The sequence below is a fragment of the Humulus lupulus genome, chromosome 7 (assembly GCF_963169125.1).
Source record: "Humulus lupulus chromosome 7, drHumLupu1.1, whole genome shotgun sequence".
NCBI classification, from domain to species: Eukaryota; Viridiplantae; Streptophyta; class Magnoliopsida; order Rosales; family Cannabaceae; genus Humulus; species Humulus lupulus.
This window is the reverse complement of record NC_084799.1, coordinates 180,488,188-180,512,400: the sequence shown is the minus strand read 5'-3', so window position 1 is coordinate 180,512,400 and position 24,213 is coordinate 180,488,188. Positions and strand designations below refer to the sequence as shown.

Sequence of the window (24,213 nt, the reverse complement as noted above, 5' to 3'; positions counted from 1 at the left end):
ATTGATGTGCCATCGAGCCTGCATCGAGCAGGCATCGAGCACAACTCAAACCCAAAAAATTTCCAGAAAATGCAGATCGACAAAAAACCAGAAAAAACAAAAAATATGTGCAAATATTGCTCAGATCTATTCGAAATGCCCAATAATTTTAAAGGAAACATCACTAATCCAAGTATTTAAGAAAAAAATGCTTACCCATAAGATTTTTCTCCAAGATTTCTCAACCCTTACTGATCTCTACAAATGGTTTCGTAGGGGGTTCCTTCGTAGGGGGTTGCTCGACTTCCTTCTATCGTGGTGCTCTTAGTAGCGGTGTGAGGTGAGGTGAGTGAAAGAGAGTAAGGAAGAAACAAGAAGGAAGAGAAGAGGGAAGGGAGGAAGGAAGAAAGGAGATAGTTGTGATAGGGGCATTTTGGGTATGCTAAAATGAATCGGCATTATTTTGTAATGATAAAAAAGCCTAGCATTATTTTGAATTACACCACCCCATGAAGCATAAAAACTCAAAATTCCCTTTATTAAATTAAACAAAAATAAAAGCATATTCAAATCTTAAATAAAATATAAATAAATATCACATTTACTAAAAATATATTTTAATTCATCAAAAAGACAATGATTTTAGCAAATAAAAATGATATAAAAGATAAAAATAAAATCATAATCAATTAATATTTTATTTGAGTTAAAAAAAATACTAACTTCCTATATAAACCGTAAAAGCAAAATTAAAAAACAAAAAGCAAACCCTAAATCTATCATCCTCTTTTTTTTTTCTTTTTCTTTTTCTTCATTTGTTAAAGCTCAAACAATTGTGACCAAGGTGAGGTTGGGTTACGACGAGGGTCAGGCTTGCAAAGGCTCGAACGAGGTCATATGGGCAAGGGCTTAGTTATTTATAAGAAAATAAATTACTAACTTCCTATATTCAATTTTCACTTAAGATCTTTAATTCTCGAGTTATTTATGATTTGTTCTCTACAACTTATTATACCCATTTTTTCGGCATGTTGATGTGTCAAAGAATATCAATGACTTGGACTTTTAACCTAGTCGATATTTTGTAAATCCTATAATTGGCATTTTTATAGAAATATCTTTTTTCTTAAAAGAGAAATTGGTTGATTTAATTGTTTCCTTTTATTATAATTTTCGGAAATATTTGTTTTCCTTTTATTATAATTTTCGGAAATACTTGTTTTCCTTTTATTATAATTTTTGAAAAATAGATGTTTTCCTTTATTATATTGTTCGGATTTGTTTGGAAATATTTGGTTTCCTTTATTCCAATTTTCGGAAACCCTCTTTCCTTTTGTGTGATTTTTAGTCAATAATATGCTTCCTTATTTATCATATATTGTCTCATTTTGATTATAAAGGAAACAAAGTTTATTGCAAATATTCGGTACTTACCCAAAGTTATTTTTGGTTTATTTGCTGATATTTTTTCGTGCAGCTCAAGGATTGAAATCAGGAAACTGGTTCTTAATGTCATTAATTATTGTTTCCTTTTTGAGCTTGTTTTCATCCGACACAGGTCTGAGCTGTCCCCACCAATATCGCATCTGTCAGATCATCATTTTCTAAAAAAGGCAACTCTTCATCAATCAAGATTAACTACTGTGATTCTTGCCTTTATTAGAAGAATTCTTTCTCTGCCTTTGTGAGCACGAAAAAGACTCTATAAATAGGACTCTAAAGGCAGTAAGAAAAGTGAACTCTTTGGTGCATCATTCGTGAGCCTTATTGTAATATTTGAGAGAGTTCTTCTTTGTATTCAAGATCATAAGTATTCACGTGATCTTGTAAAATTATGTGTGTTTAGTTTTTAGTGGTGAGCTTATACCATGTTCATGAGTGAATACACATTGTAATTTGAACACAGCGTTTGTAGTCTTCGGGAGAAGATTTTTCTAAGCCTTGCGTCGGGAGGATGCAAGCACTCGCTGGCCATTGAAGGGAGTTCAAGTGGTTGAGCGTTTCAATCAAGATCAGATTAGTGAAGAGAAGTACAACAAGTTGCGGCAAATCTCAAGAGGGAGTCTTGTTTTGTTTAAGTCAATGTTTTTGTACTTGTGATTCTTTATTAATTGATTTTATTCTCTGGGCGTGGCCCCAAGGAGTAGGTTATCCGAAAGGGTTTCTGAACCTTGTAAAAATTCGCTGTGTTCTTTATTGTTTTGCACTGTCTTTTTATTGTGTTCAGTTTCTGTCGTGACAAGTTTGGTTTCTGTCCCGACATAACTGTATTCTGTGTAAATAGTTAATTACCATTCCGCACTTTAATTAATTCACTTGGCTTAATTAATTTGGTAATTATTAAAAACGGAATTTCAATTGGTATCAGAGCGGGTCACTCATTTCTGAGTGTGATCTTGGTTTATTCCGTTTGTTGCTCTTGTTCTTGCAATGTCTTTTTTCACAGAAGGAGGTTCCATAACTCGCCCTCCTTTACTCAACGATTCAAACTATCCATATTGGAAAGTTCGAATGAGAGCCTTTGTCAAATCTCAAGATGAAAAGGCTTGGAGAGCTGTTTTAAGTGGTTGGACTCCTCCAGCAGAAAGCGATGATATAACTAAGGTAAAATCTGAATTTGAATGGACTGATGCTAAAGATAAACTGTCCAGTTACAACAATAAAGCATTACATGCTATTTTTAATGGTGTTGGTGAAGGTTACATTAAATTGATTTCTTCATGTGTTTCGGCCAAAGATGCTTGGCAAATTCTTCAAACTCAATTTGAAGGAACTGCTGATGTCAAGCGTTCTAGGCTTGTTATGATCACAACAAAATTTGAAAATTTGAAAATGAATGAAAATGAAACCCTCACTGAATTTTATGAGAAATTGTCAGATATTGCTAACGAATATTTTGCTCTTGGTGAAAAACTTGAAGAGAATGTTTTGGTTCGAAAAATTGTTAGAGTTCTCCCTGACAGGTTTCAAACAAAGCTAACTGCAATTGAAGAAGCAAAAGATCTGGACAAAATAAAAGTAGAGGAACTGATGGGTTCACTTCGAACTTTTGAACTAAACCAACAAATTAGACAAAAAGGTAAGACAGAGGAAATCAAGGAAAAATCTATTGCCTTGAAATCCTCTAAAGAAAAGAAGGAAAGTTCGGAAGATGAGGATGATGAGATGGCTCTGTTGACAAAATTTTTTCAAAAATATATAAAGAAATTGGGAAACAAAAAGGCCATATCCAAAAACCCATTAGGTAATTTTTCTAAACCCTTTGAGACTAATAAAAAGGGTATTCAGTGCAGGGAATGTGAAGGATTTGGACACATTCAATCTGAGTGTGCAAATACCTTAAAGAAAAAGAAAGTCACGACAGCCACATGGAGTGATCAAGACTCTGAACAGAGTGATGAGGAGGAAAATAGTGTTGCCTTAACCTCTGTTCACAAAGGTATTGTTTTTTCTTCGGTCGATTACAAGGATGTATTATGCCTTAATAATTCTGTTCAGAACAATGAGAATTCAGACAGTGATTCTGATGATTCTGATTTAGATGAGGAGTCATTGAAAGAGTCTTATAAAATAATGTATGATCAATGGTTGAAAGTGTGTTCTGAGAATCGTCTAATGGCTGGCAATAATAAAAATTTTGTTGAAAAAATTGAAAAACTTGAGATGATTATTGCTTCCAAAAATGATGAAATTGTTTCTTTGAATAAAGAAATTGAGTTTTTGCAAAAAGGTGTCAAAATGCTTAATCCTAGATCTGGAATTTTGGATGATATTCTTTCTGTAGGAAAAAAGGTTGGTGACTACAGTGGATTAGGATCTAATGGATCTGAGTCCTCAAGAAAAACGGTTTTTGTAAAATCTATGAATTATCCGTCTGTTGTGTCAACTAACCGTGTTGCAGGAACAAGTCACACTGCTGAGAGGACAGCGTTGCCATCTGTTGCAACAGATCTACAACTAAAGAAAATTTCTCCAAAAAGAAACTTTGAACATTTTGTACCAGTTTGTCATTTTTGTGGGATGAAAGGTCACATAAGACCTAAGTGTTTTTCTCTGTTAAACTTGTTCAAAAAGAATTATGATAAACACTTTGGTGGTATGAATCAATTCTTGACCAAAAGAAATTCAAAATAAAAAACTGTATGGGTCAAGAAAGTTAACTCTGTTTGCTTGGCTACTTTTACCTGTCACAAAATGCATGCATCTAGTTCATGATACTTTGATAGCGGTTGTTCGAGACATATGACAGGTAATGCCAACATACTTACCAACTTCAAATCCTTGTAGTGTGGAGTAGTAACTTTTGGGGATGGAATGACAGGAAATATTCTGGGTAAAGGTACTCTAAACATTAAAGGGTTACCGAAATTGAAAAATGTGCTTCTTGTTGATGGGCTGAAAGCCAACTTAATTAGCATAAGTCAAATTTGTGACCAAGGTTTTTATGTTAATTTTTCACATGATGAGTGTAATGTTTTAAATCAAAATGGTGATATTATTCTCAAAGGCTCTCGTTCTTTGGATAATTGTTACACTCTCACACAAAAATTCACATGTCATACATCTTCATCAAGTTTTAATATTACTGACTTGTGGCATGAAAAACTTGGTCATATAAATTTCAAAAACTTGAAAAAAATTGCTAATGCAGGTCTCATCCGTGGTATACCCAAGTTGGGTAAAGAATCGCTTGGTAAGTGTGAATCATGCCAATTGGGAAAACAGTTGAAAATTTCCCATAAAGCATTGTCTGATGTTAATACTTCAAATGTGTTAGAATTATTGCATATGGATCTCATGGGTCCTATACAAGTTGAAAGTATTAATGGCAAGAGATACATTTTTGTTTGTGTGGATGATTTCTCTAGATTTACTTGGGTAGATTTTTTAAGAGAGAAATCAGATACTTTTGAAGCTTTTCAAACTCTATGTACAAGATTGAGAGTTGAAAAAAATTGTAACATTGGAAAGATTGTACGAATAAGGAGTGATCATGGTAAGGAGTTTGAAAATTCTGTTTATGATGAATATTGTAAATCGTTTGGAATTGTGCATGAATTTTCTGCTCCCAAAACCCCTGAACAAAATGGGGTAGTGGAACGAAAAAATCGTACCTTGCAGGAAATGGCCAGAGTTATGCTTAACAGCAAAAAACTCACAAAGAAATTGTGGGCAGAAGCTATTAATACAGCTTGTTACACAATTAATCATGTTTTTCTGCGTCCAGGTACAAACAAAAGTCCTTATGAAATCTGGAAAGGTAGAAAACCCAATGTTAACTACTTTCATGTTTTTGGGTGTCTATGCTATATTCTTAGAGATCGTGAGAATCTAGGAAAATTTGATGCTAAGAGTGATATGGGAGTTTTTCTTGGTTATTCCACTAATAGTAGGGCTTATCGTGTCTATAATATGAGAACCCAAACTATTATGGAATCAGCTAATGTGGTTGTAGATGATTTAAAAGATTTCTCTGAGTACTCCCATGAGGAGGAAATTGACAGGCTCATAGATGTTCAACATCATAAAGAAATGACGGATCCGACAGCATAACCTTCGGAGGGGACAACAGCCACTGCTGACGTATCACATGCCAATTCTGTCGAAACAACAACTGGGCAAACAGAGAAGGAAAATCCAGTTACTTCCTCTGACTCCGTTCAAAAAGAACCATCAACCAGAGTAAAAAAGAATCACCCTTCTGACCTTATTCTGGGAAATCTTGAAGAGAGTATGGTCACTCGAAAGAGGTATGTAAATTTGGTTCAATTTGTTTGTTTTACTTCCACTTTGGAACCTAAAAATGTGAAGGAGGCCTTAAATGATGAATCATGGATCAATGCTATGCAAGAAGAGTTAGATCAATTCACAAGGAATGAGGTATGGATTCTTGTCCCTAGACCGAGTCATACCAATGTTATAGGTACAAAGTGGATATTTAAAAACAAAACTGATGAATTTGGGACCATAATAAGGAATAAAGCTAGACTAGTTGCACAGGGGTACACTCAAGTTGAAGGAATTGATTTTGATGAGACATTTGCCCCTGTTGCAAGACTTGAATCCATAAGATTATTACTAGCTATTTCCTGTGTTCTTGGTTTTAAATTGTTCCAAATGGATGTAAAATCCACATTTTTAAATGGATTTTTGAATGAGGAAGCTTATGTGGAACAACCCAAAGGGTTTGAGGATCCTTACAATCCTAATCATGTTTTTAAATTGCAAAAAGCTTTGTATGGGCTGAAACAAGCCCCAAGGGTTTGGTATGAGAGACTAACTCAATTTTTGGTCTCAAAGGGGTACAAGAGAGGGGGAGTAGACAAAACACTGTTTATCAAAAATGTTGATGAAAATATTATGATTGCACAAATCTATGTTGATGATATAGTGTTCGGTTCTACTAATGATTCTCTAGTGCAGGAATTTGTGAAACAAATGCAGGAAGAGTTTGAGATGAGCATGGTAGGAGAACTCAATTTCTTCCTAGGACTTCAAGTAAAGCAGTCTGATGAAGGAATTTTCATTTCACAAAGCAAGTATGCAAGAAGTCTTGTGAAAATATTTGGACTCGATGCATCTAAACCTGCTAAAACTCCCATGGGTACCACGGTCAAATTGTCTAAAGATGAAAATGGGAAGAAAGTTGATCCAACTCTTTACAGGAGTATGATTGGAAGTCTCCTTTATTTAACTGCAAGTCGCCCTGACATAAGTTACAGTGTTGGAGTGTGTGCTCGTTTCCAAGGGAACCCCATGGAGTCTCATGTGACTGCTGTAAAAAGAATTATTCGTTACATCAATAATACTCTTGATTTAGGCATTTGGTACTCCAAAGAAACAAATTCTAACCTTGTGTATTATAGTGATGCAGATTGGGCAGGAAACATTGATGATCGAAAAAGCACAAGTGGTGGTTGTTTTTACTTAGGAAACAATTTGGTCTCCTGGCATAGTAAAAAACAAAACTCCATCTCCTTGTCAACAGCCGAAGCTGAGTACATTGCTGCTGGAAGCTGTTGTACTCAACTTTTGTGGATGAAAAAAATGTTGGTAGACTATGGGTTTGATGTTAAAACTTTAACCATTTTTTGTGATAATACAAGTGCTATTAATATCTCCAAAAATCCTGTTCAGCACTCTCGCACCAAACATATTGACATTCGTCATCATTTTATTAGGGAACTTGTTGAAAACAAAACATTGATTTTAGAATATGTTGAGACTAACAAACAAATTGCAGATATCTTTACTAAAGCCTTAGACACGGTCAGATTTGATTCCCTCAGGAAGTCCTTGGGGGTTTGTTTTATTTGAAATTGCCAATAAATTGATTATCTTGCCTTGCATATGTGTTTTTGTAAATCTCTTGTCCTGATTGGAAGAAATTTGATGAGCATATTTTTTGTATTTTAGTGAATGTTCGTTATAAGTCCTATACTTTGTTGGAATAAATAACCATATTTGAAAAATTATAGACCATCCAATTTATATTTGATCAAATAATTATCATTGTATGAGCATTCCTAATCCAGTTTCTTTTTCAGGCTCCATTTTGGAAAAGAGCTACCTATACTGATGTGTGAAAGCCGACACTGAGTAAGTTGGTACCAGGTAATTAGCAATTATATTGGAGGATACTCTACCAGTGTAAAGGGCTACCATCAGTATAAGAGTTATAGCCTCCATTATGGTTACAATTGGAAAAAGGCTAAAAATCGCCAAATATGGGCAATGACCCTAGCTTTAAAAGGCCAAAAAGAAACGCCAAATTGCTTACACATGCACACACATATGCCTGTTCTAGACTGTGTAAGATGGTTGTAAGACTCATACATATAATGAATTGACTCAAATATGTTTTGTGATTGGTATGTTTTTCGAATTATGGTCTCTTAGTATTTGAATTATAACTCATTTCTCTAATTTGTGAAAAATATGGTTATCTTGTTTCTTCTGTACAGGACTTGGGATTTACATGGACACATATGGTATGGCAATCTACACTCTATTTTCGGCAATTTTGTAATAAAAAATAATAAAAATTGAAAAATAAAATCTGTTATCTACCGTGTACTCAAAAAAGGTTTGAAAAAATTAATTGATGCAATTTATTTGTTTTATCTCAATATATTCTAAAAATATTCAAAAGTTTCCAATTTTGAGGTGTGACAGAATTTGTTTTAAAAAGGGAGATATTTTGGCATTTATCACTAAAAATCCGGTTACCCATTTTTGGTTACCCTTTCTTGAACTTGCCTCATTTGTGTTCCGAATACTTTATATATTCGGAGTCCCTTTGGTTGTTTTATAATCAGTGTTTTCTTGTTAAATCTTTCACATATAACCGAAGTGTTTAGGGTTTCTTTCTTTGTGTGTTTCACTTGTCTCTCTCTTAGCAGCCATGAAGACTCGAGGCCGTGGTTCATCTTCCAAGTCTGTGAAATCTCAGCAGGAGACACTTCCTGAATCTGTTCCCACTGCCACTCCTTCGGTCCCAGCATCAATCCCTGCTGTCTCTCCTACTCCAGGCCGTCGTTCTAAAACCATAGCAAGAAAGAAGGTTCTTGCTCTTTCGGGTCATATAAGTTCGTCTGTTCTTGGTGCTTCTAGCAAAGGAGTTACGTTCTCGAATTTGGATGCTGAGCCAATTCCAGCCTCGGCGTTTTCACTCGCCTCTCCCGAAGGTCAAATAAAAGCCAAACTGGCCTTGGGAACTAGTCAGTCCAAATCAATTTCCAATGAAGATGTGTCTGTTCCATCTGATCATGACTCTGAATCCTCACTATCACCTGATGTGTTGACACCCAAGGCAAAGGGCAAACGTAAGTCCAAAGCTGTTGGGTCGAAGAAAGGGAAAAAGGCCAAAGTGGCTAAATCTAAAGGTACCAGCTCCATCTCTAATTCATCTCCTTTATCTCATTTTAAATTAAAGGCCAAAATCAATCCTCCCCCATGCACCTCATCGGAGGATGTCTCTCCCGAGACGGAAGACTCTCAGCCTGAGTTGGACCCTTCTTTGACCGAGCCCAATCCTGAAGTTCCTCTTGATAATTTGGCTGAGGAGACTGACTCTGAAGAAGACCCATCTAAAGCCTCTCCAGTTGCATCGGACCCAAAAGGCACCAATCCTTTGGCATTTCCTGAATTTTCGTCCAAACTTGCAAAGCAAAAAGGTGCTCCTGCCCGTAACTCAGGTTCTTTCAAAGCCCACTCTCTTACATTCTGTTTTAATGATAATGAGAAGAACATGCAATTCTATGACCATCGCCATTTTATTAGTGAGCGAAATTTTCTTTTTGCTCCTCATCGTGTTTTTGGGGTATTGCTTACTTTAGAGGAAAGAGGTTGGTTGCGATCCTTGTCTGGGTTTGTGCCTCGGGTTGTTAAAGAATTTTATGCAAATTTGAATGATGAGTTATTAGACCAATCTTCTTTCATGTTCCATAAAGTTTATGTTAGGGGTCATTGGTATAATTTTAGCCCGTCCGAAATTGCTAAGGCTCTCAATCTCGTCCCTGTGGAGATTGATGATTCTATTGAATTTGCAAAGGATCAAGTTTTGTCTGAACTGGTTGGTCAGGCTATGGTGTGGGAACCAAGCACCTCTCTTCGAGTCACCGATCTCACTCATTTCTATGGTGCTCTTTTCAAATTTGCTATGTTTAATTGGATGCCTACCACACATTCCTCCACCATCACACAAGATATGGCCTTCCTACTGTTAAAAATTGGTACTGGAGTCGCCATTGATCTTGGAGCTGTTATTTTTGACCAAATCATGTCTCTAAGTGGTGCCAAACATAAGGGGCAACACTTGATGTTTCCTCAGGTCATTTACAAGCTTTTGGACTCTCAACATCCTTTGAAGACGTCTCATGAGACCTTGACTTCTCCTTTGGTTGGTCCCACCTATACTGTCAAAGATGATCATGCTCCGTCCACCGCTCGAAAAGTCAAAGGAATTAATCTGGCTAGTCCTGCTTCTGGCAATGTTGTGACTGACACTCCTGCTGTCCCGACTGATCTTGGTGCTGTCCAGACAGGACTTACCAGTCTTTCTGTCCGGTTCTCTCTCATGGAGGAAACTCAGCGCCAAATTCTTGCTTCATTAGCCACTCTCAATGCATCCAGCTCTCCTGCCCCATGATGATCTCAGTACCTTTGATCTATTTTTCTTTTATTATTTGTAAAAGAACACTTAATGTGTCTTTCTTTTGTTTCATTTACTTGTTCTTTGGCATTTTTTTCAGACAATGAGGGGGAGAGAGTGACTCTATTTTTGGTACTTTGATTATGTTAACCTGCTGGTTATTATTGGTTTCTTTTGTTAACTGTGCTTTGGTTATCTTTCGCAGGGGGAGTCATTTTTTGATTATTTTGTGACTCTTATGATTTTAAGCACTTACTTGTGTTTTGCAGGGATCTTTTAAAAATAGATATTCCTTGTCTATAAAATTTTCAAAGGGGGAGATTGTAAATCCTATAATTGGCATTTTTATAGAAATATCTTTTTTCTTAAAAGAGAAATTGGTTGATTTAATTGTTTCCTTTTATTATAATTTTCGGAAATATTTGTTTTCCTTTTATTATAATTTTCGGAAATACTTGTTTTCTTTTTATTATAATTTTCGAAAAATAGATGTTTTCCTTTATTATATTGTTCGGATTTGTTTGGAAATATTTGGTTTCCTTTATTCCAATTTTCGGAAACCCTCTTTCCTTTTGTGTGATTTTTAGTCAATAATATGCTTCCTTATTTAGCATATATTGTCTCATTTTGATTATAAAGGAAACAAAGTTTATTGCAAATATTCGGTACTTACCCAAAGTTATTTTTGGTTTATTTGCTTATATTTTTTCGTGCAGCTCAAGGATTGAAATCAGGAAACTGGTTCTTAATGTCATTAATTATTGTTTCCTTTTTGAACTTGTTTTCATCCGACACAGGTCTGAGCTGTCCCCACCAATATCGCATCTGTCGCATCAGCATTTTCTAAAAAAGGCAACTCTTCATCAATCAAGATTAACTACTGTGATTCTTGCCTTTATTAGAAGAATTCTTTCTCTGCCTTTGTGAGTACGAAAAAAACTCTATAAATAGGACTCTAAAGGCAGTGAGAAAAGTGAACTCTTTGGTGCATCATTCGTGAGCCTTATTGTAATATTTGAGAGAGTTCTTCTTTGTATTCAAGTGTTAGGAGTGTGTCCTAAAAGCATGTAAAGACATTTGTTTTTTCTGTGAATAAATAAATACAATGGTTTAATTCTTATTGTTATATTTAGATTGTTAAATTATTGTTTCAATAATTTTGTAAATATCAGAAAAATTTCATATTCATTATTGAGGATGTGATCTTGTATTAGTACGAGAGAATTAAGATCACATGAATGAATAAAAATAGACAACAACAACAACAAATTAAAGTTATGGAATTCTTTAATTGGAGTTGTAAGTACGGTTTATTGAGTATCATAATGATACAAATAATCTAGATTCGGATTATTGATGTGGTAAGACATCTCGGTAAATGTGCTTTATATAATATGATTATATATGACATGGACCGATATGAATTAAAGTCTTTATCCAAAAACCATTTAACAATAAAGACTTGTAATTCATATCATAACTGATGATCATTTATAGATCAACCTAAATCCTGAGTGTTCATGAACTCCTGTTCATGTTTATTAAATCTTTCGATTCACTCGTTAAGGTCTCTTCAAAGAATGAGGCTAATGACTTTTGTTTTGGAGATTTAATATCATGGATGGCTGGGAACATGTATCAACAATACATAATCTAATCTTTCCTAACGGATCGTATATTAGTTCCCTTAAGGGTTAATTCTGGAACTGAATGATTTTGAGCTCAAATCTATAATTAGATTATAGATTAATTATTCACTAGTGAATTAATGGTACTTAAGGAATAAGAAGTAAATTAGAAAGGTTAAATGGTAATTCTCCCATTCTAATTTATGAACTAATTAATTAGAGGGTTGAACTATTGTAAGATGGTTATATCAATGGACGACTTAAGAAAAAGATTTATGTAAAAGTATATCTATAACATAAAGAGTGCAGTTCTGAATTTATAGTGGAGTAATATCAGAATTAATAAATTAACTATTATAATTAAAGAGTTTAATAATTTAGTTTCAATTTATTGGAGCTTAATGTTATAGGTCCATGGTCCCCAGAATGGCTCAAACAATCACTATCAAAGGCAAATACAAAAATGGGCAAAAAAGACTTATGTGATAAGTAAAATATTTTTCTATGTATCAAACATAATTATTGATTAATTATGTGTAATTAATTAATTATTTGATTTATCAGAAATATAATTAATTTTGAATTAATTTATTTTTGGGATTTTTGGTATTTAAATAATAATAAAATTGGGAAAAATCACATGCCTGCACATGCATGCGGTACACGTGTGGCACAGTGCACAGGCACTGTGCTACACGCATAAGAGATAGACTTGGTCTCTTGATTCCACAATTTTAGTTATTTAAATATTAAATAAATAATGAGATATTTTGATTTGATTTAAATATTATTATTTAAACAAAAATCTGATAACTGATCAGTTATTTTGAATTTGTTTAAAATAACAAATATTTTAATATATTGGATATTATTAAATATTGGATATCAGTTTTCACAGAACGTACGTTTTCAGGGATAGAAAAATATCTAGGATTCTCTCAGAGAAGAAGATCAATGACAAAAACAAAGGTCATTGTTCTTCACAAAACCTAGGTCCAAACTTTATCAGATCTCATGTGTTGAGAATATCTGATAAATAGTTATTGCCTATTATTTGTATAGCGAGCCCACACTCGTTCTTTGGGTGACTGAGAACATTTTGGAAGATCTTGGTGTGAGATCTCAAGGATTCAGCCATACGAAAAGATAGCAGCAAGGAAGGACCTGAGGTAATGTTTCTATTCTTGTCCTTTATTCAATATATATATGAGTGTGAAGAAGTAGATCTAGAAATCTTATGGGATTAATCTGACAATTTGATTGTTGTTCCGCTGCACATAATCTCTGATTTGATCAATAAAAACCAACATCAAGATCATAAGTATTCACGTGATCTTGTAGAATTATGTGTGTTTAGTTTTTAATGGTGAGCTTATACCATGTTCATGAGTGAATACACATTGTAATTTGAACACAGCGTTTATAGTCTTCGGGAGAAGATTTTTTCTAAGCCTTGCGTCGGGAGGATGCAAGCACTCGCTGGCCATTGAAGGGAGTTCAAGTGGTTGAGCGTTTCAATCAAGATCAGATTAGTGAAGAGAAGTACAACAAGTTGCGGCAAATCTCAAGAGGGAGTCTTGTTTTGTTTAAGTCAATGTTTTTGTACTTGTGATTCTTTATTAATTGGTTTTATTCTCTGGGCGTGGCCCCAAGGAGTAGGTTATCCGAAAGGGTTTCTGAACCTTGTAAAAATTCGTTGTGTTCTTTATTGTTTTGCACTGTCTTTTTATTGTGTTCAGTTTCTGTCGTGACAAGTTTGGTTTCTGTCCCGACAGAACTGTATTCTGTGTAAATAGTTTATTACCATTCCGCACTTTAATTAATTCACTTGGCTTAATTAATTTGGTAATTATTAAAAACGGAATTTCATATTTCTTTCAAAGAAAGGATGAATAGAACTTATATAAATCATGTTCTCAAAAAGTAAGTTGTCAAACGCCAACAAAAGGATTTGGTCACCTAGGAACACTCTCATACTCTTGTTTATTTATTAGTGCCTGTAGTATGCTAACCGATATGTTTGATTGCAGACCCTTGTTGGTCTATTCTTGGTCATTTTTGACAAGCTACCAAATGCTAGTTGGATTGGAAGCGGAAGAATGAGTTGTTATTGTTGGGGTTTTATGCTCTAATTAAAACCCAAAATTTTTGTAATCTCATTTTATTATCAATAAATGAATAGAAATCATTTTTTGACTTGGTTAATCACTTCGCTCACATGTTTTATTTTCATGATTATTTGTTTAATATAAACTTCTATTAAATCCCGAGCATATAGCTAATCTTATTTATAGTGAAGTAATCACAGTGGAATATAAATATGATTATATGTTCAAAATAAGTTAGTCCTAAGATTAGTCAGTGCACAGGATTTACACTGACTTGCCAATCTACGATATGATCTACTTACACATTACAGTGTTATGTTCTTTCTAGAACATTAGCAAAGTAGATAAGATTGGATGTATTTGTTACATCGGACAGGACCGATATTGACAGTTGATAAAATAAGTAAACATACCGTTATCATCTATTCTAGTCATATCATATAGTTGACCATAGGTTAATTCAATCTCAATTCTGAGTGGTTAGTATTCTAACTGATTGTATTATTTGAGTTCCTTGACTTGTTCGTTACCAGCTTACCCTACGGACTAGCCCATACTTACATCTTGGTAACTCGGTAGTATAATTGAGTGGGAGTGTTATTCATAGATATGAACATCTATAGCTTCTTATGAAGAAGTGAAATGATGGTTTCCTTTTAGTTTGGTTCAAGGTGTTAAATGATAGAGATCTCATTTCAATAATTAAATTAGTTTACTGAAAGATCATTTACAAGGAACTAAATGTTTTAAGGATAAAATACAATGAGGGGTAAAACGATATTTTAGTCCTATCTCATTGTAGACCGTCTATAGAGGATTGGTTGACAATTATGGTTGTAACAATGGATAATTAATAGCGTATCTATATTTGTTATAGAGCGTTCTATGAATTCAAGAGTGCAATTCCAAGTCTATAGTGGAGTCACGAGGAATTAATAAGTTAGTAAATTTATTTGTTAGATTTATGATAACTTATTGGAGCTTGATTTCATAGGCCCATGGTCCCCATTGTACTTTGGATAAAATCATCTAGATAGTCTCAATTAATTGATTTAATTATCAAAGTTGACCAGGTCAATTTTGGATAGTTTCACAGAGTTGTGTAATTTTGAAAAGAAAAGAGAAATTATGGCAGATTTATTAATTAATATAAATTGGTATCTAAATTAATAAATAATTTTAAATCAAGGTTCAAATTATAAATAATTAATTTGATAAAGGATTTAAATAATGATTTAATTAATTAAATCAATAGAAAATAATACAGGCATTGATTTTAAGTCCAATGGGCTTATAATCAAATGAGCAATTTCACGGGCCTAAAGTCCATGATAACTTCGACATAAGGCTTCAAAATGGCTATTATTTTATTGATTTTTTAATTAAATTAAATGGCCTAATTGTGTCTATAAAAGAAGTGCTTAGAGAGAAGTCAAAACATAAGTTTAATCACTGGTTTTCTGATAGTTTTAGATTCTCTCTAAACACAAGTTCTTTTCTAAGCCTCTTTGTTCTTTTCTCTTCTTCTCTCTATATCTATCTCATATGTTGAGAATTTCCCACACTAGTCTAGGTGGTTCTAAGGATACATTGGAAGATTGTGAAGAAAATAGAAGATCAGTTTAGTTTCTTGATAATACTCTGCGACAGAGAGGATACAAGAGTTAGAGAAACTGAAGGAATGACTATTTCATTCCGCTGCGTATACTGTAAGTATTCTATTCTTTGTTTCTCTTTGAATTCAATTTTAGAAACATGTTTTACGCTATCTCGTATTAATTTGTTTAATATTAGATATATATGAAAATAAATAAAGATCTTGTATAAGTTTTCTCAATAACTGGCCTTAGAGCCTTTGGTAATCTTTATTTTCATGCATGAACATGTTTAAAATTGGATTATTTGATATGTTTGAATAATTGGATGGATTTTCATGTTTTTATGAAGCATATTGATTTTTAGCAATTTTTTAGGTTATTTTGTTGTGTTTTCTATGCTATTAATTTTATATATGATTTATTTTGTGTAAAATATGTTAAAAATTAATTAGAAAATAGTTTTGGTTTGAAAAATTGCACAAAAAAATTTCGAATTTTTTTTGCACTGGCTGCCATGCGTGCGCGCCACCCACCTGCCCGCTCGGCCAAGCCCAGCCAATGAACAGTACCTCGTACGGGTACTGTTCATCATAATTTTTTTAAAAAAATTAAAGAAAATTAAGAATTGTGAAAAATTATTATTTATAATCAAAGCCAAAAATATCAGATTTGTTTTGTATTAATTTTTTTTTTAAATAAGATATTTTTGTTAGTTGAGATTTAAATAATTAGATATTTTCTACAAAGATTCAAATTCAAATTTAAAAATAAACTAACAACTTAATTTTAAATCTTTTAATATATTAAAATATTATAATTAAGATATCAGATATTTAAGATATTTTCATTTAAATTCTTGATTTTTTTATTAAATCTTTATTTGAAAATATAAATATCTTTTTATTCTATAGTTTTTAATATTTAAATTATTTGAAATTTGAATATTGTTAGTTAGATATTTTTATGGATATTTAAATTTGTTTAACTATTTTGAGATATTTTAAGGTTGTTATAACTATTTATATTTTATTTTTTTAAATGGTTAAAATATTAGCTAATAGTTATAACAACACAAGATATTTTTGGAAAATAGTTTAGATATTGATTTTAAAATTTAAAATTGGTTAAAATTTGAAAAATATCATTTTTTTTCAGCCAATTAATAAAATATATTTTTTAATAAATGGGATTTAAATTAACTTTTGTTAATTGTTGATAAATCCTATTTAAATTAAATTAATATTTTTTTTTCAAATTAACCTAAAACCAAGTTAATTGTTGATAAATTTCATTTAAATTGACTTATTTTTTTGTAAAAAATTAATTAATTTGAATTTTTTGATAAATTCTAGATAATTAATTGTGGTATTTTTGCAAATAAAATAAATTGTGGTATTTTGCATAAATTCATAAAATTGCTCATATAGTAACATGATTAGGCCCATCCAATTATAACATGTATGTTTGCACTATATGTGACATTTTTGCAATTGGGCTTAGATGCATATAGTGGTTCATATGTTTGTTAGATATGTGGGATTTTGCCAAATAAAATATTTATAAATGATAGGTTTTATTTGGGCCCATTAGAAAATGTAAAGTTTAAATTCCTCTCTTGTGGGTGATTCCACTTGTGAAGACCCATTTGCTTTGCATGACTATAGTGAGCCTAATCAATTAATAACAATTAATAAAACGAATGTTTAAATTCCTGTCTTTTGGACTTTGTATGGAAGATAGGGGGCCTTTGTAGTGGGAACGCCATACTGGACCCAACCCTCCTCCATACAAGCCCAATTGTTAAGGCCTATTTACCTGAGTTTGACTTAATTGTATAGGTTCATTATATTAGTTAAACCTAAATATTGATTAGTAACAAATTAATTCTAAATTAATTGAATTTGTTTCAATGTGACACTTTAGAATTAATAGAAAATTATAGGAATTTGGTTTTAAAAATTTTAATCTGTTTAATTTTTTTTTGGAAAACCATAGTCATTAATTTTCTAAAAATAAATAATAAAAATACTAATTTTAATTTTATAATGAGCTTATTTTAAGGATTTATTTGATCTCCACCGTTGGTTTAACACAGTCAATAGCTTAATGGGGCCTCGAGGCGCTTTGATTCGTCCCCCTACAGAAGGTGTTTATTAGTTATTTTGACAAGGTTAGATTTCGAAAGATAGATAATTATAGGTCAAATTCTACTAGACTCACCCCTACGGTGACTACTAGGACTAAATCTATGATTATTGAAACCGTGGGTCTAGCTCATAAAATAAGAGATTTTGTTTTCTTATTTTGATCGAATAGTGGGTTGTTAATAGTAATGTCCATTATTAAATGAGTTTGCAACTCTATTTAACTAGTGGTATTTTTTACTCTCGCCAACCGGGCCAATAATATCATAGATTAGTTAAAAACCTAAAGAAATAGAGATATGATTGTTTTTGGTATTTTTTCTCATATCTTACATATTTTTGGTATATGTTGTGCTATTTCTTGAAATTTGTGTGAATAGAAGTTTTATTGAGCAAATGTGATTGATTTCTAATTTATTGGTAATTTATAGTTTTGAGTTATGGCTGTGTCTACTTCCATCCTTTCTCAACTTTCGATGGAGAAACTCACTAGAGAAAACTTCCTTAACTGGAAGTAAAACATCAACATTGTGTTGATAGGTTACAACTCCAAGTTCGTCATGACTGAGGAATCCCCGGAAGTTCCAGCTGAAGGAGCTACCAAGTCTGTGAGGGACAAGTATGAGCGTTGGCAGGCGACTAACAATAAGGCGTGGTACTACATGTTGACTAGTATAGTCGATACTCTCAAGACAAAGATGGAGAATGTCGAGACAGCCTACGAAATCATGGATCAGCTCCAAGACATGTTTGGTGCCAAGTCAGCACAGACTCGTTTTGAGGCCACCAAGAAATATGCCAATGCTCGAATGGCACCTTCTCAACATGTTCGTGATCACCTAATCAAGATGACAAACTACTTTCAGGAAGCTGAACTGCACGGAGCCATAATAGATGAGGAAACTCAAGTTGGCTTAATCCTCAACAATCTTTCTCCAGCTTTCCTTCCATTCACCACCAACTATGTGTTGAATAAACTCAACTATGGTCTGACGCAGCTCATGATTGAGCTTCAGACTTTTGAGCTATCATGGGTGGACCTAGTAAGGGAGGAGAAAAGAAGACAACTACTACTACTGCTGTTGATCCAGCTAAGGCTGAAGCTAACCAAGCTTCATCTTCAAAAGCTGGAAACAAGAGGAAAGGTGGGCAAAACAACAATCCCAAGGCTGCAAAGGCGAGTGCACAACCAAGTGCACAGACGCCTAAGGGGAAAAACAAGAAAGGTAAAGGTAAATGTTTTCACTGCAAAGAGAAGGGGCATTGGAAACAAGATTGCCCCAAGTTTCTAGCAGATAAAAACAAAGGTAATGATTATAGTTCATTTATCTTGGAAACATGTGTTTTAGAGAATGATAACTCTGTTTGGATTATTGATTCTGGATCTACTAACCATGTTTGTAACTCTTTACAGCTTCTTGAATCGTGGGAGGAAGTGAACGAAGGCGGCTTAAAGCTTAGAGTTGGGAACGAAGCGTTCGTTGCGGTCCAAGCTAGAGGAAGAGCTCGTCTGAAGTTCGGAAATAAATTTTTAATTTTAAAAGATGTATTTTTTATTCCGGATTTTAGTAGAAATTTAATTTAAGTTTCCATGTTTCAATTAGAACGATTTGTTATGACTTTCACAAGTTTTAATATATCTATTTCTTTCAATGGATCACAATTGTGTATTGCATGTTTGGAAAACGGGCTTTATATTCTGCGACCTAACGAACCCCTCGCTCTTAATAATGATTTATTCAAAGTAGCTAAACCTAGGACCAATAAACATCAAAAGACCGATAACAATAATATGACGTATTTATGGCACTTAAGACTAGGTCACATTAGCTATGATAGGATTCAAAGACTTACAAAGGACAGACCTTTGAGGGAACTCACTTTAGGTGAATTACCTGTCTGTGAATCTTGTCTATAAGGCAAACTGACCAAGCATCCATTCTCTGCAAAGGGTGATAAGGCCAAAGAACCACTTGGTATTGTGCATTCAGATGTTTGTGGACATTTGAATGTACAAGCCAGGGGTGGTTTTGAGTATTTCGTCACTTTCATTGACGATTACTCTAGATACTCATGTCTTTACCTAATGCATAGGAAATCATAAACATTTTCAAAGTTTTAGGAATTCCTAGCAATAGCTCAGAACCTATTAGGTAAAACATTAAAGATCTTGCGATTTGATAGGGGTGGATAATATTTGGATATGCAATTCAAAGATCATTTAACTGAACTTGTGATTTTATCACAACTTATTGCCCCAGGTACTCCGCAACAAAATGGTGTAGCGGAACGCCGAAACAGAACTTTATTGGAAATGGTTAGATGCATGCTTAGTTACTCAACTCTACCAACTTCGTTCTGGGGACATGCAATTGAAACCGCGAATGACATTCTCAATGTCATGCCATCAAAATCAATCCCAAAAACACCTTTAGAACGCTGGAATGGTCGTGAACCTAGTTTATGCCATTATATAATTTGGGGATGTCCCGCTCACGTCCTGAGGAAAAAGGAGGGAAAGCTAGAACCGCGAACTAAAGTTTGCATGTTTGTTGGCTATCCTAAAGGTACTCGGGGTGGACTTTTCTATAGTCATTCAGAAAAGAAAGTGTTTACTTCTACAAATGCTACTTTTTTGGAAAATGACTATGTCCAGAACTTTAAACCTCCCAGCAAACTAGTTTTAGAGGAGATGGTTAAAGAATTGACTCCAACCAATGTTCCATCATCATCAACGCGAGTTGATGATGAAATTCCCACTCTTCACGTCCAACCGACGCAAGTCGATTTAAATGAAGAAAGTACCACTGTTCCTGAGCAAACAATCACGGAGCCTCGTCGTAGTGGGAGGGTTTCTAGGAACCCAGTTTGCTATGGTTTGGATGGTGAAACCAATATGGTTGTTGGTGACACTAGTGATGATGATCTGTTGTCTTTCAAACAGGCAATGGCTAGCCCTGAAAAGGAACTATGACTCGAAGCCATGAAACATGAAATGGAGTCCATGTACTCAAATTCCGTCTGGGATCTTGTGGAAGCACCTAGTGACTTTAGGGCCATTAGGTGCGAGTGGATCTACAAGAAGAAACGAGGTGTTGATGGAAATATCGAGACTTATAAAGCTCGATTAGTGGCAAAGGGTTATACCCAAAGAGAAGGCGTGGACTATGAGGAAACTTTTAGTCCGATAGCCATGCTCAAATCCATTCGCATCATCCCATCCATAGCAGCCGCTCTCCACTATGAGATCTGGCAAATGGACGTCAAGACAACTTTTCTTAATGGAAAACTTGACGAAGTCATTTATATGGATCAGCCAGAAGGATTTAAAGTATCTGGACAAGAAGGAAAAGTTTGCAAGTTGAATAGGTTCATCTATGGACTTAAGCAAGCTTCTCGTTCCTGGAATCTTAGGTTTGATGAAATAATCAAAACCTATGGCTTTGAACAAAATGATGAGCCATGTGTTTACCAACTGAAGGCAAATCAAATAGTGGCATTCCTGGTTCTTTATGTAGATGATATCTTCCTCATTGGAAACAATGCTAAGAAATTATCAGATGTGAAGAATTGGCTGAGCACTCAATTCCAGATGAAGGATTTGGGTGAAGCAAGTTATGTTCTAGGTATGCAGATCATCAGGGATAGAAAGAACAGACTCTTAGCTCTATCTCAAGCAGCTTACATAGATAAAGTGCTTGAACGTTTCTCAATGACAAATTCCAAGAAAGGGCGTCTACCATCCCGCCATGGAATTCATCTTTCAAATAAGCAGTCACCCCAAACTCCTGAAGAGGAATATGCAATGAGAAAAGTTCCTTACGCATCTGCAGTTGGAAGTCTGATGTATGCCATGTTGTGTACTAGACCAAATATCTGCTATGCAGTGGGAGTAGTGTGACGCCCCACATCACTATGGCTGCTTTCTGGAATGACGACTAGCTCTACAAACCAAGACAAGTCTTTCCAGCGTGCTTTGTCCTCACTCGCACACTTCCTGGGAAAACTTCCTAGGAGGTCACCCATCCCTAGATTACTCCAGGCCAAGCACGCTTAACCATGGAGTTCTCAAGTGATGGGCTACCGAAAAGAAGATGCACCTTCCTGATATAGGTAGTACCCATCAATCAATTTAAGCCCTCTTCAACTGTGTAGTCCCATACCTACACAGTCTTAGAATCATTACACTTGACCTTCCCCAGGCGGTGTGGGATTGCACAGCTTACCCGGTCTTTCCCCTTACGGATCACGGGATTCTGACTGTCACAAGTAGTGAGAAGGTATCAGTCAAACCTAGGACCAGAACATTGGATAGAAGTTAAGCATATCTTGAAGTATTTGAGACGGACTAGGGATTATATGTTAGTCTACAAGGGTGGTGTTCTGAACCCTGTAGGCTACACCGATTTAGATTTTCAGATTGATGTCAATGACAGGAAGTCTACTTCTAGAATGGTGTTTACTCTTGGGGGTGGAGCTGTGATTTGGAGAAGCGTAAAGCAGTCTGCAATCTCAGATTCCACCATGGAGGCTGAGTACATAGTCGCATCAGAAGCAGCTAAGGAAATAGTCTGGCTAAAGAAGTTCTATTAAGATCTTGGTGTTATTCCATAAATGGATAAACCGCTTGTATTGTTTTGTAACAATACAGGGGCGATAGCCAACTCGAAAGAACCTCGAAGTCACAAGAGGAGTAAGTATATAGAAAGGAAGTATCACATTATTCGAGAATATGTGGCTAGGGGAGATGTGAAGGTTATGAAGATTACAACTGAAGACAATCTTGCGGATCCGTTTACAAAGACACTACCAGAAGCTACATTTGATAAGCATATCAAGGAAATGAGATTAGTAGAATTAAGGCATTAGTTTCAATTAGTGCAAGTGGGAGTTTGTTGGGGTTTTATGCCCTAATTAAAACCCAAATTCTTTGTAATCTCATTTTATTATCAATAAAAGAATATAAATAATTTTCTAACTTGGTTAATCACTTTGCTCACATGTTTTATTTTCATGATTATTTGTTTAATATAAAATTCTATTAAATCCCGAGCATATAACTAATCTTATTTATAGTGACGTAATCACAATGGAATATAAATATGATTATATGTTCAAAATAAGTTAGTCCTAAGATTAGTCAGTGCACAGGATTTACACTGACTTGCCAATCTACGATATGATTTACTTACACATTACAATGTTATGTTCTTTCCAGAACATTAGTAAAGTAGATAAGATTGGATGTATTTGTTACATTGGACATGACCAATATTGACAGTTGATAAGATAAGTAAACATACCGTTATTATCTATTCTAGTCATATCATATAGTTGACCATAGGTCAATTCAAATATCAATTCTGAGTGGTTAGTATTCTAACTGATTGTATTATTTGAGTTCTTTCACTTGTTCGTTACCAGCTTACCCTACGGACTAGCCCATACTTACATCTTGGGAACTTGGTAGTATAATTGAGTGGGAGTGTTAATCATAGATATGAACATCTATAGCTTCTTATGAAGAAGTAAAACAATAGTTTCCTTTTAGTTTGGTTCAAGGTGTTAAATGATAGAGATCTCATTTCAGTAATTAAATTAGTTTACTGAAATATCATTTACAAGGAATTAAGTGTTTTAAGGATAAAATACAATGAAGGGTAAAACGGTATTTTAGTCCTATCTCATTGTAGACCGTCTATAGATGATTGATTGACAATTATGGTTGTAACACTGGATAATTAATACCGTATCTATATTTGTTATAGAGCGTTCCATGAATTCAAGAGTGCAATTCCAAGTCTATAGTGGAGTCACGAGGAATTAATAAGTTAGTAAATTTATTTGTTAGATTTATGATAACTTATTGGAGCTTGATTTCATAGGCCCATGGTCCCCATTGTACCTTGGATAAAATCATCTAGATAGTCTCAATTAATTGATTTAATTATCAATTAGAATTATCAAAGTTGACCAGATTAATTTTGGATAGTTTCACAGAGTTGTGTAATTTTGAGAAGAAAAGATAAATTATGGCAGATTTATTAATTAAGATAAATTGGTATCTAAATTAAAAAATAATTTTAAATCAAGGTTCAAATTATAAATAATTAATTTGATAAAGGATTTAAATAATTATTTAATTAATTAAATCAATAGAAAATAATACAGGCATTGATTTTAAGTCCAATGGGCTTATAATCAAATGAGCAATTTCACGGGCCTAAAGTCCATGATAATTTCGACATAAGGCTTCAAAATGGCTATTATTTTATTGATTTTTTAATTAAATTAAATGGCCTAATTGTGTCTATAAAAGAAGTGCTTAGAGAGAAGTCAAAACATAAGTTTAATCACTGGTTTTCTGATAGTTTTAGATTCTCTCTAAACACAAGTTCTTTTCTAAGCCTCTTTGTTCTTTTCTCTTCTTCTCTCTATATCTATCTCATATGTTGAGAATTTCCCACACTAGTCTAGGTGGTTCTAAGGATACATTGGAAGATTGTGAAGAAAATAGAAGATCGGTTTAGTTTCTTGATAATACTCCGCGACAGAGAGAATACAAGAGTTAGAGAAACTGAAGGAAGGATTGTTTCATTCTGC

The 24,213-nt window shown here is 34.0% G+C and overlaps 1 protein-coding gene across 1 annotated transcript; it reads left to right on the top strand.

Moving 5' to 3' along the window:
• The first annotated feature begins 8,383 nt into the window (after positions 1 to 8,383).
• Positions 8,384 to 10,129, top strand: LOC133792420 (uncharacterized). Its single transcript, XM_062230325.1, has 2 exons — positions 8,384 to 9,176; positions 9,405 to 10,129. The coding sequence occupies exons 1-2, from the start codon at positions 8,384 to 8,386 to the stop codon at positions 10,127 to 10,129; spliced, it is 1,518 nt and encodes a 505-aa protein (XP_062086309.1).
• The last annotated feature ends 14,084 nt before the right edge of the window (positions 10,130 to 24,213 follow it).